Source organism: Hemiscyllium ocellatum, chromosome 10, assembly GCF_020745735.1.
Source record: "Hemiscyllium ocellatum isolate sHemOce1 chromosome 10, sHemOce1.pat.X.cur, whole genome shotgun sequence".
Classification (NCBI taxonomy): domain Eukaryota; kingdom Metazoa; phylum Chordata; class Chondrichthyes; order Orectolobiformes; family Hemiscylliidae; genus Hemiscyllium; species Hemiscyllium ocellatum.
This window is the reverse complement of record NC_083410.1, coordinates 75062946-75081164: the sequence shown is the minus strand read 5'-3', so window position 1 is coordinate 75081164 and position 18219 is coordinate 75062946. Positions and strand designations below refer to the sequence as shown.

Sequence of the window (18219 nt, the reverse complement as noted above, 5' to 3'; positions counted from 1 at the left end):
CTGCCAGAAGCCCAAGAAATTCAAAGCAGGCTTTAGGCTTATTGATGATGCCTTGCGATATTGCTGGTCACTGAGGGCAAGTTCACCCTCATCCCAGTAATGATATGTGGTGGCCATCAATCTGGCCTATCAGTCTGAGAGCTGAATGCGCTGTGGGTCACTGCCACTGGCTTGTACAAAAGGGACTGCAAGCAGTGCTGCAAGAAAATGAATGATACCTTAGGTGAACAAAAGTAGTGGCACCATCTTACATCTTCCACCTCACACGGTGGGCATCCTTTTCACTGCACAAGCATGTCATAAATGATCAGTAACTGCAAACTTCAGCATTATATGCATTATGAGCATTAGAGTGCCCACACCCAATTAATCCTCTTAAACTACTCACCTTTTCCTGACCATTACATTTCCAACTCACTTACTGGAAACTGCATTCCACTTTGCATCTCAATGGTCCTGCATTCACTTCCATTACACTTAATCTATTTATCTCATGGCAGAACAACTGCAACTCAAGAGAAGGCAGAGGTAATGCCACTCAACTTGTAATCCAGATCAGCAAGATAATGTCCTAGGGACACAGGTTTGAACTCCACAATGGCAAATGGTAAAATGTAAGCTCAATAAAAGGAAGTCAGGAATAAAGAGTTAGCCAGATTAGAGGTCGCTGCTGAGAAGCGACCAAGGAACATTCTGGGAGATATCAGTTCAGTAACAATGACTGAGAAGGGGATCACTGGTATAGGCTTGGCTGCTCATGAACTAGGCTTAGGGACTGAGTGAGTAGTGTCTTGAGAGAGATAATGTACTTACTTTTTTTAGTTGCAATATATTAAGAGAGAAGTAGGGAGAGACCAGAGTTTGGCGACTAGTGGACGAAGTTGTGTAATCAGTTTATAGATGGATAGTTGCCTGGATTTGATAAGGTTCAAAATGGCAGGAGAACTAGGCCCCATGGAATGCTCCTCCTGCAATCTGTGAGAAATCGGAGACACTTTCAGTGTCCATACTGACTACATATGCAGGAGGTGTGTTCAAGTGCGACCCCTGATTTGCCACATAGTGTGCCTGGAACCACAGATGGTCTCATTATGGAATATTCATGAGGCTGAGAATGTTGTGGATAGCACACTTAGCACCAGTAAGGGCTACACAGACAGAGAAGAGTCAGATGATCAACAGAAAGATCAGTAAGCATGGGCTAACATTGGGTTTTCCCTTGTGGCCATTCCCCTCTCAATATGTATTTCATTTTGAAAATTGATGGAAAAACTCAGCAGGTCAGGCAGCATCTGTGGAGAGAAAGCAGAGTTAAGATTTCAGGTCCAGTGACTCTTCTTCAGAAATGCTTATAACAAGGAAAGGATTGGTATACTCCTAATCCGGCATCCGTCTGCAACTTTTTCTCTGGTACATTGATGACATCATCAGTGCAGCTTCTCTCTCTCATCCAGAACTGGAAAAGTTCAACAATGTTGCTTCTAATTTTCATCCTGCTTTCATCTTCACCTGGGGAATAAAGTGAGGACTGCAGATGCTGGAGTACCAGAGTTGAAAAATTAGATTAGATTAGATTACTTACAGTGTGGAAACAGGCCCTTCGGCCCAACAAGTCCACACCGAAATGTGGTGCTGGAAAAAAACAGCAGGCCAGGCAGCATCTAAGGAACAGGAGACTGACTCCTCCCTTTCCTTCCTCAACATCTCTGTTTCGAGGTACCACATCCCACAGTTCTTTAACTATACAGCTTCACATCCTGCTTCCTGTAAAGACTCTTTTCATTCTCCCAATTCCTCTGTCTCCATCACGTCTGTTCCAATATGCCAATTTCATGAAGGGGCTTCCCAAATGTTCACCTTCTTCCTCAATTGAAAGTTCCTCACTCATGTAGTTGACAGGGCCCCCAGCCATGTCTGATTAATCTCCTGTACTTCAGCCCTCACCCTCCCTTTCCTCTCACAACAGGCAGAGTCTCCGTCAACCTCACTCACCATCCTTCCACACCTGAAGAAACAGTGGCTGCCATTTCAACCACCTCCAACAGAATGCTACCACTAGACATATAATCACCTCACCACCTCTGTCATCCTTCCAGAGGCACCATTTCCTCCAGGATACCTTGGTTCCTCCATTCTCAACACCTCCCTACACCGCAAAGCATCGTCCCATGCAATCGCAGAAGGTGTAATATCTGGTGGTTCACTTTCTCCCTCCTAACTATCCAAGGCCATAAACGTATCTTCCAGGTGAAGCAGCGATTTATCTACACTTTCGTCCACTATATTCACAATATGGCACAATATATTCTGATAGATGAGGATTAGCAGTAGAGCTTGTATCCATAATGGTGTTAATGATATAGACAAAAATTGAGAAGAGGTGCTGTGACGGGGGTTCAGAGTGTTAGGTAGGAAGTTGAAAAGCAGGACCTCCAGCATTATAATCTTTGGAGTACTTCCTGTACCTTGTGCCAGTGAGGTTGGGAATAAGAAGACAGTGCAAGTTAAATATGCAGCTAAAGAAATTACGTATGAGGGAGGGGTTCAGGAAGGTGGATCATTAGGGTGTCTTCTGGGGCAGGTGGAACCTGTATAAGAAAGATGATTTCCACCTAAACTGGAGGAGTACCAATATCCTTGAAGGGAAATTTGCTAGTGCCACTTGGGGTGGTGTGGTGAGTCGTGGGAAAGGAGGTCAGCAGTAAGTCAGCAAGTAAATTGACCAAAGAGGAGCTAGAGACTAAAGCCAATGAGACGAAGAGGAAAAACAGATACAAAGAGGTTATTTAAGATGGCAGTGTAGTGATTGCAACGAGGTCAGTCAGGTGGACCTCATGGAATATCAGTTCCCGATTAGAGCTCTTAATCTGGTCCAATTAAGGAGCTCTGTCTGACAGATATAAACACTGCTGCCTCACAGCGCCAGAGACCCGGGTTCAATTCCCGCCTCAGGCGACTGTGTGGAGTTTGAACATTCTCCCCATGTCTGCGTGGGTTTGCTCTGGTTTCCGCCCACAGTCCAAAAATGTGTAGGTTAGATGAATTGGCCATGCCAAATTGCCTGTAGTGTTAGGTGACAAGGTAAATGTATGGGAGTGGGTCGGTATGGACTTGTTGGGCTAAAGGGCCTGTTTCCACACTGTAAGTAATCTAAAAAAAATTTTAAAGAAAGAAAAAAAATAAACAGGAGTGTGAGAGGTTCTGTTCACTCCGAGCTTTATTTAAATATACCCTTTATTTAAAGGATAATGCCCAGAGTGCTAACAAGAACAAAAGTTATCCCAGCAGAATCCCACATTCGTGGGAAAGGTTGGGGAAAGCCTGAACTCCGTTACACATTGACTGTGCAGGTCCTTTCACTCAATGTTCTTAATCATTGTGGATGCCCGCTCAAAATGACTGTATACAGTTCATTTGTCAAACAAGGGGATGATGATAGAAAAACTGCACACATCTGCTGCAATACATAGACTCCCAGACAGATGTGGACCATCATTTACCAGCAGGGAATTTAAATATTTTCAAAAGTTACATTGTATTTGTCATCTAAGGACAGCTCCATACGATCCACAATCCAATGGTCTGGCAGAAAGAGCAGTCCAAACTATGAAGGCAGATGTAAAGAAATAGCCTACAGCTTCACTGGATATCAAATTGTCCCTGTTCTCACTTGATTATAGGACAATTCCTAATGCAACTACAGGGTCAGCTCCAGCACAGTTGATACTGGGGAAAAGACTCCACAACAGATTAAATTTGATTTTCCCAGACCTTGGGCTGGGTGAAATGGCATCAGGGGTACCAATACCAGACACGACTCTGCTTAACAAGAGAAATAGTTTACTTCAGGGATCGAAGTTTGGTGTACAGATCACGGGAATGGCCCTGCATGGGTAAGATGCATGATTGACACAAGATTAAATCCAGTGACATATAAAAGAGAAAGTGAGGACTGTACATGTTGGAGATCAGAGAGAAAAGTGTGGCACTGGAATAGCACAGCATGTCAGGCAGCATCCGAGGAGCAGGAGAATCAACTTTTCAGGCATAAGATGTTCATCAGGAATTAGGGGGCGGGGGTTTAGAGATAATTAGGAGGGGTGGGTCTGTGGGGCAGATAGCTGGGAAGGCGATAGGTAGATGCAGGTGGGGGGTGGTTGTGATAGGTCAGAGGGGTGGAGCAGATGGGTGGGAAGGAAGATGGGACAGGTGGATCTGGGATAAGGTGGAGAGAGGGGAGTTAAGGAAACAGGTGAAATCAACACTGATGACGTGTGGTTAGAGGGTTCCAAGGCAGAAGAGGAGGCGTTCTTCCTCCAGCCATCAAGTGACTTGGATTTGGCGGTGGAGGCAGCCCAGAACTTGCATGTCATTGGCAGAATGGAAAGGGGAGTTGAAGTGTTCGGCCATAGGGCGGTGGAGTTGTTTGGTGCCTGTCCCAGAGATGTTACCTGAAACATTCCATGAGTTGGCATCCTGTCTGCCCAATGTAGAGGAAACCACATCAAGAGCATAGTAGATGGGTGTTTGGATGTGCAGAAAAATCCCTGCCAGATGTGGATGATCCTTTGGGGCCCTGGATGGAGGTGATGGGAGACATGTGGGTGCATGGCGATGGCAAAGGAAGGTGCCGGGAGTGGAGAGTGAGTTGATGGGGAGCGTGGACCTAACAAGTGAGTCGCAGAGGAAATGCGTCTCTGCAGAATGCTGATAGGGATGGAGAGGGAAATATAGGTCTGGTGATGGTGTCTGATTGTAGGTGGTGGAAATGGTAGAGGATAATGCGTTGTATCCAGAGATTATTGGGGTGGAAGGTGAGGACCTGATGCGGTTGGGAGGGGTGGAGTTCAAGGGCAGAGGTGCAGGAAATGCAGATGTACTGGAGGGCATTGTTGTCCACGTGAGAAGGGAAATAGTGGCCGTTTAAATAGGAGGCCATATGGGATGTCCTGGAATAGAACTGCTCCTCCTGGGGGCAGCTATCATGGAGGCAGAGGAATTGGGAATAAGCGATAGCATTTTTTCAGGAGACAGGGTGGGAAGAGGTGTAGTCCAGGTAGCTGCGGGAGTCAGTGGGTTTGAAGTAGATGTCCGTGTTGAGTTGGTCGCTGGAGATGGAGAGGTCTTGGAAGGATGAAAGGTGTTTAAGATAGTCCAGGTGAACTGGATGTCAAGGTGGAAGGTGTTTAAGAGGTTGATGAAGTGTTCAGCCTCCTCATGGGAGCACAAGGTAGCGCTGATAGAGTCATCAATGCCGCAGAGGAAAAGGTGGGGAACACCACCTCCTACTTCGCCAAGGATATGCAAATCCTCCTCCACCATCAAATCAGAGCGACCTGATGCCTGCAAGAAGAACGCTTTGTCTTCCCTCTTGGGACACTCCAACCACATGGCATCAATGTCAATTTCGCCGGTTTCCTCATCTCCCCTCCCCCCCACCTCATCCCAGATCCAATCATCTAACTCGGCACAACCCTCTTGAACTGTCCTACCTGTCCATCTTCCTTCCCACCTATCCACTCCACCCTCCCCTTCGATTTATCATCACCCCCCCCCCCCACTTCCATTTACCCAGCGTCTTCCCAGCTACCTTCCCCTAGCCCCACTCCTACCCACACTCTCCTACTTATCTCTCAGCCCCTTCTTCCCAGCCAATCCCCATTCCTGATAAAGGGCTTATGCCTGAAATGTCGATTCTCCTGCTCCTCAGATGCTGTCTGACTTGCTGTTCTTTTCCAGCATCATACTGTGCAACCTAGTGACATATAAAGTTCGGGTAGCTGTGACAATCCTAAGAAAGCATATGGATCATATAAAAGCTGCAAATTCACTAACCGTGCAGGAGTAAAATGTGCCGGCTCCTTGACTGCATTTCCAAATATTCCAGAATCCATGAGTTCTACCTCTCCATCTAGCATTGAAGATACTTAGGAAGCAAGGTCAACATGGCAGATGTCACTGCCTCAACACTTTTGCCACCTGAAGAGGAGAATGAATTTCTTTTGGGTGCAAGAGGCAAGCTACATTACGTGCCTCCCACATCAGAGACAGAATTGGAGGACCCTGACCCAGTGCTGCAAATGCCACAGGACAAGCTACAAAAGGAAATTAGCCTATGTCTTTGGACACAGAGGAGGAGGAATGTAGTGACTGCTACAAGATCAGCTAGATGGGTTTCCTAGGAGGAGATTCCTGATTGGGGCTGTTAATCTGAGAGCCCTATAAATAGGAATGTCAGAGGTTCTGTTTACTTAGAGCTGGCTATAAGGAAGCTGAATCAGTGTCCAGGAACCTCTATGTGTAAATAAAGAGAAACTGGCCTCCATGGAGTTATTTCATGCAAAAATGGTAGTCTGAGATACAGTTGTTTCAATGCAAGAAGTATGACTATTCTGGCAGATGAACTTACATCGTGGTTAATACATATAACTATTATGTCGTAGGTATTATAGAGACTTGTTTGTAAAAGGAACAAGATGGCATCTTAACATTCCAGGATTTAAATATTTAGAGTAAGATAGCAAGAGACTAAAAGGGTATTAGGGAAGGGGGTGTTGCATTATTGACAAGGAGAATATCACAGCTGTACTGAGGGAGGATACCTTGGAAGGTTCACCCAGTGAGGCCATTTGGGTAGATCTCAGGAATACTGTTGAAATATTAGGGTTGTTATGATGGGTATAATTTTAACTTCCCCTACACTGATTGGGACAAGCTTAGCTCCAGGCGCTTGGATAGTGGGGAATTTGTTAAGTGTGTACAGTTCAGGTTTTGAAACAATATGTAACCTGTCCAAATAGTTGAGGGGCCATACTAGACCTGGAATTAGGGAAACAGTTAAGAGTAGTTCTCGGGTGAAAGTATTAAACTGCGGGAAAGTAACTACGACTATATAAGGCTGGGAATGTAGATTGGAGCATCTGTTTGAGAATAAACCTACATCTGTTATGTCGAACTTTTAAGGCTAGTTGATTGAGTTCAGGAATAGCAACTTCCTGTGAAAATGAATGATAAGGATGGCAAGATTTAGGAACCTTGGATGACAGAGGAAATTGAGAGCTTAGTTAAAAAGAGAAAAGGAGGCATACATATGATTTAGGATACTGAAGACAGAGCCCGCAAAGATTAAAAGAGAGCAGGGAAGAACTCAAAAATGGGAAATTAGGAGGGCTAAATGGGTCAAGAAATGTCAGGGTAAGGCCACTCAAGGACAAAGGACAGAATTTATGCACAGAGCAAGAGGAATACTTTATATCAGTATTCACAAAAGAGAAGGACATGGTGGATAGTGAGTGTTGGGAAAGGTATGTCAAGATTTTAAAAAAAGGAGGTGGTATTAGGTATTTTGAAAACCATTAAGGTAGACAAGTCTCCAGGATGGATGGACGGTGGCTCAGTAGTTAGTATTGTTGCCTCACAGCTGTTGCCAGGGACCCGGGTTCGATTCCAGCCTCAGGCGACTGTGTAAAGTTTGCACATTCTCCCAGTATCTGCATATGTTTCCTCCAGGTGCTCCATTTTCTTCCCACAATCCAAAGATGTGCAAGTTAGGTGAATTGGCTATGCTAAATTGCCCATAGTGTTCAGGAATGTGTAGGTTAGGTGCATTAGTCTGAGGTAAATGTAGAGTAGTAGGGGAATGGGTCTGGGTGGGTTACTCTTCCGAGGGCCGGTGTCGACTTGTTGTTTCTACACTGTAGGGATTCTATTACACCTATGACACCTGATGGCATCTCTCCAGGAATGCTGAGGGAAGCAGGTGATGAAATTGCTGAGGCCTTGTATAAAGTCTTAGTATCCTTTTTAGCCACAGGAGAGGTCCCAGAGGACTGGAAAATAGCCAATGTTGATCCTTTGATAAAGTATGGCAACGGGGCTAATACAGGAAATTATAAGCTGCTGAACCTTACATTGGTAAAAGGGAAAGTGTAGAAGATTCTCAGGGATAAGATTTGCTCACATTTGGAAAATTATGGACTTATAAGGATAGGCAGCATGGCTTTGTGCAAGGAAGGTTGTGTTACAACACGGCAGGGAATCCTTTTGTTAATTAAACCAAACACCCAGAAAAGCTCACCTTGCCTCGTAATCTGTTAAAATATGAGTGATAGAGAACTCCCAAGTTCCACTATTTAAAAAAAGTATCAAATTATTCTTAAACTCTAAAAGTGAACATTAAACAACAACTATTCATACAACTCTAAGCCCTCCTTCCTCTTAACTGCTTATTATCTGCTTCCAACTCTATGACAATAAGCTCTTCCAATAAGACACTAATTAAAATTACATCAATTTAATTTCAAAACCACACAGCGGCTGTCGAATTCGGTATCGATCTTTTTCAAACTGAGGATCTCTCTGGTCGTTTTCTTTCTTTTTACTGTGAATATGTTTCATATGAAACGGTACCTTTGATAGAGAGTGTTTTCTAATTTTTTGGATCTCTCTCGATAGCAGTTGTTGTCTCTCCAATTTTCAAAATGCTTGCATTTTTATATCCCCAACATTGGATTGTCTCTTTGGTTCAATATTGGCAAAATAATAAATTCAAACTTGATTGAATTTTAGTATCCTGGGACATAATTTAAACTGATTGGTTAAATTTGAATTGCGAAAATAGCAACCAACTCAGATATCCATTTCACAGCCAAATGTTACATACTTACAATTTTCCAGTACATTCTGAGACTGCCATCCAGTCATCTCAGTTCAAAACAGCATTCGCTCTCTCTTAAAGGTACAATACACGCCTTCAACTGCAGAACAGTTGTGTCTCTCACTTGATTGAGCTTTTTCAGGAAGTGCAAAGGTGATTGAGGGCACGGCAGAAGATATTGTTTATTTGGACTTTAGCAAGGCCTTTGGCATGGCAGGCTGATACAAAAAGGTGAAGCCACATGGAATTTCAGTGAGCTGGTAAGATGGATACAGAACTGACAGTCAAATTAGTGGTGGAAAGGTGGTTTTCAGATTGGAGATCTGTGACCAATGGTGTTCTGCAGAGATCAGAGTTGGGACCTGTTGTTTGTAACATGTAACTGATTTGGAGGAGAAGGTGGTTATCTCTTTGTTAAGTTTGTGGACTATACACAGATTATGGGAGCCAAATATAATGAGGGGAATTTCCAGAGGATACAGCAGGATATAGATATGGAGCTTGGGATGGAGAAATGCAGAGTTTAATCCAGACAAATGCAAGGTCATTCATTTTAGAAGATCTAATGCAAGAGGTAGGTATATAAATACAGTTGGATCTAGGTGTACAGGTTCACAATCCCCTGAAAGTGGCAACATAGTGGATAAGGTGGCCAAGAAGGCATACGGCATGTTTGCCAGTCGGGGCACAGAGTATAAAAATTGGCACATCATGTTGCAGCTGAATAGAACTTCCATTTGGCCACATTTTGGAATGTTGCCACATTACCAGATGGATGTGAAGGCTTTAGAGAGGGTACAGAAATGGTTTACCAAGCTGTTGTATGGTTTAGAGGACGTTTGCTATAAGAAGAAAGTGGACAAATTTTGATTTGTTTTCATTTGAACATCGAAGCCTAAGGGGTGACCCGATAGAAGCTTACAAAATGATGAAGAGACATAGAAAGAATGGATTGCCAGTTCTTTTCCTTCAGGGTACCAATGTCAATTACTAGAGGTCAAGATAAAAGGGGTTAAGTTCAAAGGAGATGGGAGACAGGTTCTTTCTTTAAAGAGGATGGTACATGCCTAGAATGACAGAGATGTTGGTGGGGATAGATACAATAGCAACATTTAGGAGGCATTTTGACACATACATGAATACGCAGGAAATGGAGGGATAAAGCGAGCATAAAGGCTAAAGGTTTATAGCTTAGGAAAGTATCATGTTCCATCTTGATGGGCCGAAGGGGCTACACGTGTTGTATTGTTCTTTGATTTTAGTGCATGCCACCATGTCCATCACTGTCAAATCCAAACTCGTCCTTTGGAAAGGAAATCTTCCATCCTTACAAAAGGTCTGACTGACATGTGGATCTAGGCTGTTCACGATGGACACTAAATGCTGGCCTAGCCAGCAACACCCATATTCTATGACCGATATTTTAATTTTTAAAAAGCTGGCATACAACCATTACAAGGCCAAGCCTGGTTGGGCAGAAAAAAGGGTCATCAAGCTGAATGGAAAAGATCAGGATCATCCATTAGATGACAGGAAGGCATGAAAAAGTCAGAACATATTGAACAGTATTGGGCTGCTCAAGCTATTCTGTATCTTCATCAACTAAATTTTCTCTTCTGCAGATTCTAGTGCCATCCAGCAATGGGCCCAATACAAGAAATCACAGCCTGAGCCCTCCATCCAGGATTATAAAATCCCTACAGAATGGAAAGAAGCCATTTAGCACATTGGGTCTACGTCAACTCTCTGAAGATCAACCCTTACCTTAGTTTTGCAACCCTGTATACTAACCCACCTGGTCGCACGTCTGTGGACAGTACAGGTCAATTTAACACAGCTAATCCAATCCATACATCTTTTCACTGTGCGAAGAAACCACAGCACCCATGGAAACCCTCACAGATGCAGGAAGAACTTGCAAACTCCATACATATAATCATCCAATGCTGGAACTGAACCTGGGTCCCTGGCACAGAACTAATAGTGATAACCAACGAGTCATTGTGCGAACCACCTTACCACTTTTGAGGATAAAGCTTGTTCAACTTCAGAATCTGGACCTACACCCTCCATCAAAATTAGTTAGAATAGATTCAAGGACACAATCTAGCGCTTACATCACTGACAACAGTCCACCATCAACAGAGAAAGAAACACCTACTGAGCCCATGCATAAGACATGGGATGGCACGGTGGCACAGTGGTTAGCACTGTTTCCTCTCAGCGCCAGAGACCTGGGTTCAATTCCTGCCTCAGGCAACCCCGTGTTTGCGTAGGTTTCCTCCCACAGTCCAAAAATATGCAGGCTGAGGGAATTGGCCATGCTAAATTGCCTGTAGTGTTAGGTGAAGGGGTAAATGTAGGGGAATGGGTGGATTGTTCTTCGGAGGGTCAGTGTGGACTTGTTGGGCCAAAGGGCCAGTTTCCACACTGTAAGTAATCTAATCTAAACATGCTAAGTCACATGGTCAACCAGCGCTGTAGCTCAGTAGGCTAGAATGAATATTGAAACAGTTTGTCTGTATTTTCAGTATTGTGGAGACTCCTGCAAGACAGGAATAAACAATTATTGCATTTCCTCCATGTACTCTTTGAATGTTGGCATATCCATAGTCATCCTTTTAAGTAACATTCCCATTTGATCATAGCCAGCTCATACCTAATGCCAGATTCCTGCTCCTCGGATGCTGCCTGACCTGCTGTGCTTTTCTACCACCACACTCTGACTCTGATTTCCAGCATCTGCGGTCCTCACTTTCTCCGAGTTGATCTCAACCCTATTGCAAAGCCTCTTCCAAGGAAGCCCACCTTGAGGACATTCTCCTCCTCTCTCTACAAGGATCTCAGTGAATGTCTCTCTCACTGCACCCCCACCCCTCCAGGTCATCTCCTCTGCCCTGAAGTTCTTCAGTCAGATTCTCCTGCTCCTTGGATGCTGCCTGACCTGCTGTGCTTTTCCAGCACTACACTTTCAACTCTGATCTCAAGCATCTGCTGTCCTCATTTTCTCCTCATACCTAACACCATCAAAGTTTTCCTTATTTCTATTACAACCCAAACACTGTGAATGCAGATCTACATCAGAAGCTGGCAAAGAAGTGACACAATGGTTCAGGACACCCAGAATCATCAACAGTGGTCCCCACACATTTGCAGATAACCTGCAGGTACTGTTTCATGCATGGTGGTTCACATACTGCTATTTCTCCACCTGAAGATGGAACGGTGAAGTTGTTATTGCTACAGACATCTGTAGTCTTCTGCAGTGGTTGCAGTGCAGAAGTACAATTGCAAGAAGGAGCAGGAAAGCTCACATCCTTTAAAAAGTACTTGGATGTGCATCTGAAGTGTCATAACATTGAAGGCTAAGGCCTACTGCAGGAATGAGGGACTAATGTAGGTAGTTGTTTAGCACTACAGACATGACGAACCAAAGGACCTCTTCTGTACAATATGACTCTACAAATCCGAGTTAGAAAAACAACTGCTATGTTAACCTCTGCCATGCTGCTTTCAGTTTTGTCTTCTCAGGTCTGCTGAAAGTATGGAGTCTTAGAAATAAAGAGACTGTTGATCCCTGACATCCTTCCTCCTGAAGCTCCAAGTTATGTTCTCAGAGGTTGGTCTTGCATCTTGGGAGTCCCAAGCAGCACAAGCTCCCTTTAATTCTGCCTTATTGCTGTTCTTGACAACAGTTCCTGGCCACCAATGTCACAGCAGTTTGGAGATTCTATTCTTGCAGGATTACAATCTAGCCCGACAGTCCCCAAATTTGAGCTGCTTGCAGGCTCAACAACACCACCTGCCTGTTTGCATTCTGTAGTAGAGTGTTCTCCCAAAGCCACAAACTGCCTCCATGGCTTCCACACTAAAGTTCACCTTGACAAACATTACAGGATAGCACCAACTGACCATGGCTGTTTCCTGGAATGAATTCACAAGATGAATGCAACTGACTGACCAACAAAGCCTTCTGCAACGTCCAGGATTGACAATGGCCCAGCCAGTGAAGCCGAAGTACTCCAACTGAATAACAAAAACACCACACCAAAATAGAGCTGAACACTGATCCCTGCTGATTTTGGTCAACACCCCTGACTAAAAACGGCCAAAGCTCTCCAGTCACTCCATACAGACTGTGGCAATAGCCTCTGACTGAATACAACTTACCCTCCCACTTCCCTTTCACAAACCGTATCAGCGTATTCTTCATGCATATGCACTGTTCTTGCTATATGCACTGCAAGTACATGTGCCAGCTAACAATGACAAAATACCAAGCCACACAATGGCACATACCCAACTTTCACATGAACACTTTGTTGCCTTCTAGCAAGATGGTTATGCCTTGCCCTCTGTGCTAAAGTCTCCCTCTGCTACAAATGCCACTTTATGTGCTGAAGTGCCATTCTGAAACTAATGCTGGTGTTGGACTCTAATGCCAACGTGTCACCTGACAAGCTACTGCCTGACTTTGTCAGGTCAGAAGACAGGGATCATTGACAAGGTTTTGGTAGAGACTGTGAAATCTGAGGACTCATCCCAGCCGAAAGGCAGAAGAACAAAGTGAATAGGTACATGTTTGATTTATGTAGTCAAGTTTCTGAGGTAACAAATATCTTGACTGGGCAGAAATTTCATGGTAATGGAAAATTAATTTAGTGAGTTGTGCAATTACTAAAATGCAAATCATGAATGTAGGTTCCTCGCCACTTCATATTAAGGAGAGAGGATTTAATTGCTAATATTTTTCTTGCAGTACGAATATGATTTTCTGGACTCTTGTCCAATTAATTCGTTATCACACTTGGTATTATTCCTACAACCATGGTGAATGGAAAATTGTGCTTTCAGTATAGATCACACTAATGTGTTAATGTGTTAATGTTATGCACAGCTGATAGCCAAATTACTATCCAGTGGGGAGACATTCTCAATAGGATGTAAAATGTAAAATATAAAATATTCAAGTTTTGAAACAAGTAAATACAGATTACAAGATCACATTCAAAAGATAAAGTTGCAAAACTAGGTTTGGCACATACCTTGGTAAGTTCCATCTAAGACACTCACTCCATCAATAACAGCTTGAACAAGATTTAGACTACTAGGCCTGAAATAAAAGACAGAGAACAAAATTATAGCTTCTGAACATCCACACACAAATGTGTGCTGTATGTCAATTTTATGTGTAACACCCAGCAGGAAGATATGCCATGTTTAAGTCATTTAAGGCTTTTGACAACTCACACCATTACTAGTCAGACAATGAGGCATATTTATTAATTGCTTATAGATTAAAGTGCGACAAAGGTAAATTTATCACAGGTTCAAACAAGGTTCAGATTCTTGTGCCACCCAAAGTCAAAGACAAAAGAAAGCTCACGCATGTACATACCCTAACCATGTAACTTCATGCATGGTACATCATATGATATTTAGGTAAGAGATCATTAGAGGTGTCATTACATTATCTGGTTTGAGTGGATGCACGGGTCCTTAAAGGCTCAGTTATCGTGGGGCACATGTGCATTTTCATGCTCAGTTGCAGATACATATGCATTTGGTCACAACCACTGGGGTTAGACATTAACACTTGAAGGTCCTGACAGGGGTATGCAGCATTGCAATTGCTGCGTGCGCGTGCACACGGGAGAGATGGAGAGAAGACACGCACTCAGAGTTTCATTTGAGGAGATTGGACAGGGATGATCAACAGGCTCAGTGCCATTGCATTAATGGCTGTATTATAAGTGCTGTTAATAAGTGGGAAAGAATAGGAGGCGAAATTTACAGAGAGGTACAGGAATACTGTTAAGAGCAGAGAGGGGAAAATGTCTCCACAATGTTCAGTTTACGTTTCTTGATTATTATGTTTCTAGTCTAAGTGGGAAAGGGGATATGGATCTGGTTTCAGAAATGAGTAATGTGGATTCAATGTTAGGTAGAGGACATTTGAAGTGCAATGTTTTATAAGATTGAGAGCTTTTGTCATGAAGAAGAACACGGAATAATCTAGAGTGAAATACTTATTTGGAAATCATTTGTCAAGAGTAAACTGGAATCAAAGATTGGCAGGGAAAAGTAACTAACAATGCCTTTAATGAGTTGTTGGTTGTATACAGTATTGGTTTCTTCCTATGAGGAAGAAAGGTAGGGCAATTATAATCAGAGTTCACTAATGATGAAAGAGATAGCAAATTAGAGCAGGTAAAGGTAACATACGACAAATGTGAATAAAAACAAAATGTGAAGGAATTCCAAACATTAACTCTTTTTTGCTGCACAGATGCTATTGGACCTGCTGAGTTTCTCTAGCACTTGGTTTTAATTTCAGATTTCTAGCATCTGCAGTATTTTGCTTTCTTTATTACAGATGTTATGTTGATATACAAATGGAAAACCAACAGAATAAACCTAATTAAAACAGAAAGGGAAACAGAAATGAGGAATAAAAGCGGATGAGACTAGACTGACAGCTAATATTAAAGGAAATATGAGGAGGATGTTAGGAGAATACAGGGTGACATGTACAGGCTAAGTGAGTGGACAGATGCATGGCAGATGTAGTTTAATGTGGATAAAGGAAGACAGATTACTACCTGAATGGAGTCAAGTTAGGTAAAGGGGCAGTACAACGAGATCTAGGTGTTCTTGTACATCAGTCAATAAAAGCAAGCATGCAGTTACTGCAGGCAGTGAAGAAAACTAATAGCATGCTGGCCTTCATAACAAGAGAAATTGAGTACATAAGCAAAGAGGTCCTTCTGCAGCTCGAAAGGGCCCTGGTTAGTCCGCACCTGGAATACTGTGCGCAGTTTTGGTCACCAAATTTGAGGAAAGACATTCTGGCTATTAAGGGAGTGCAGCGTAGGTTCATGAGGTCAAATCTCGGAATGGCAGGACTATCTTACACTGAAAGATTGGAGCGACTGGGCTTGTATACGCTTGAGTTTAAAAGGCTGAGAGGGGATCTGATTGAGACATATAAGGCTTGGACACTCTGGAGGCAAGAAGCATGTTTCCGCTAATGGGTGAATCCCGAACCAGAGGACACAGTTTAAAAATAAGGGGTAGGCCACTTAGAACAGAGTTGAGGAGAAACTTCTTCACCCAGAGAGTGGTGGGTGTATGGAATGCTCTACCCCAGAAGGCTGTGGAGGCCAAGTCTCTAGATACTTTCAAGAAAGAGTTGGATAGAGTAAGGATAGTGCAATCAAGGGTTATGGGAATAAGGCAGGAACAGGATACTGATTGAGGATGATTAGCCATGATCATAATGAATGGTGGTGCTGGTTCGAAGGGCAGAATGGCTTACTCCTGCACCTATTGTCTATTGAAATCCCAAAGTCTTCAACTGGTACATAAATTGCAAAAGGAGAAGCAGGGCCAACTAGATATGAAAAATGTACAGAACAGACAGCATGGCTGACATATCAAATTGTTGCTTTGCATACATTTTCACCAAAGATGCTGCCAAAATAATTCTGCAGGATGTAGCAAAGATAATTATTGGGCTAAAGATTGAAAAAGTGGATGCATTACAAAGGCTGGCTTTAAGTTAACAGAACAAGATGGGATGTGTCCTAGATTTCCTAAGGAAGCAAGGTGGAAATTACAGATATACTAATTAAACTTCCATTCCTTCTTCCAAAAGGGCGATTACAGAGCACCACAAAATTGCAAATATTCTGCCTTTAACATGTTGCAAAATCAAGCAAATCTGATCACCTTAAAATTGGCTGTCCAGATTAAAAATGGCAGAATGAGTTTTAAAAAAGGTTTTTACCAGCCAGTGTGCAGTTTTGGACTCCTTAGTGAAAGAAGAATCTAATTACTCTATTACAGGGATTCAACCTTACTCAAACAAAAAGCTAGGCTTAAAATATTGTCAACAACACAATACCTTTAGAGGAGCAACTCTGTTGCTTAAATTCCAATAATAATATAAGACAAGACAACTCAATATTATTTTGAACTTTTTTTTTACAAAAATTAGATAAAGTGATACGAGATTAATAAAAGTTTAAGAACACAAACAAAAGCCATGAAATCACCATCAAAATGGGTTCAATCAAGATGTTGTGTTGCAGATAGTCCTTAAAGTGCTGCATGTGGCTCCAGAGCTGAAGATTGGACAATAGTCTGAGCAATGAAAGCTCAATTGATCCCAAAGGTGAGGGAGCTGACCTATGAGGAGAGGTTAAGTAAACAAGACCTTGCTCCCCTAAAATTTAGAAGAATGAGGGGTAATCTAATGGAGTGTTTCTAAACAGTAGGACCAGGCTCCTCACAGAAGACTAAATAATTACCCAATTTTGCTTTTTACAATTTAGCAATAAAATTTATTTTCAGCAATATTAGTACTTTAATGTTTAATATCCTTGGTTAATATAATAAGAAGATAACTATAAATATAAAAAGGGGTTTTGTTTATATCATGGAGAGACCAGAGTATTTTGGCAAAATGGTGGCACACAAGAGAATTTCAATCTAACTGATATATGTAATTCTTAAGGATTTGTCTGGTAGGTGCTGAGAAAACATGCCCATGGCTAGGGAATCTAGAACACAATGTCATGATCTCAGAACTCCTATGATAGTAAACAAATTTCTTCAAAAAATTATAAGTCTTTGGACACTCCAGAAATTGATATTCAGATTTTGAGGTCTAGCACTCAAAATATACACAGCTAGTAGATGTATGGAAATCAGAATTTGCATTTATTTCATATTGTCAATAATTGTGTGAGAGACAAATATCTAACACATCAGCTGTGACCTTAACATTTCAGAAATTGTTTTTAGTGATGGCTTTTTTGTGTAAAATATGTCAAAGTAAAAAGGAAAGCTGATCACTTTTAACATATTACTTAACTAACTGACTTCAGTCAGCATACAGATTTGGCAAAACAAATTAGTAACAAATCAAACAGGAGGAATTCCTATAGTGCGTACCGAATGGTTTTCTGGACCAACTAGAGAACAGGCTGTCCTAGACTGGGTATTGTTTAATGAGAAAGGAATAACTAGTTGTGCGAGGCCCATTGGGATGAGTGACTATAATGTGATAGATTTCCTCATCGAGATGGATAGTGATAATTTTAAAGAGTCATTGCACAGCAGCAGGCCCTTCAGCCCACCACATCTATGTCAACTAACAAACACAAAAATACACTCATCCCATTTACCTGCATTTGGTCCATAGTCTACTCTGCCCTGGCATTTTAAGTATTTGTCTAGATGCTTCTTAAATGTCTCGAGTGTATCTACTTGCATCCTCTCAGACAATACATTCCATATTTCAAACACCCTTTGAGTGGAAAGATTTTCTCTCAGACCTTTTCTAAACCATTTGCTCTTTAACTTAAACTTATGCTTTCTAGTCTTAAGACACTTCTGCCATGGGGAAAAGATTCTCACAATCTACCCTGTGTAAACCTCTCAATTTTGTATACATCAGATTCCCTCTCCACCTCCTCTGCTCAAAGAGAAACACAGTCCATCTAATCTCTTCTCATAATGGAGACTTTCCAACCGAGGCAACATCATGGTGAATCTCA

General features: G+C 42.4%; 1 protein-coding gene across 3 annotated transcripts in view; it reads right to left on the bottom strand.

Annotated features, from left to right (window-relative positions):
• Positions 1-18219, bottom strand: part of pgm3 (phosphoglucomutase 3) — a 117068-nt gene that overhangs the window by 57875 nt on the left and 40974 nt on the right. For all 3 annotated transcript variants that reach the window (XM_060831620.1, XM_060831621.1, XM_060831622.1), the window contains one exon: positions 13702-13769. In XM_060831620.1, coding sequence (XP_060687603.1) covers positions 13702-13769 — 68 coding nt within the window. The remainder of the gene's footprint in view (positions 1-13701; positions 13770-18219) is intronic.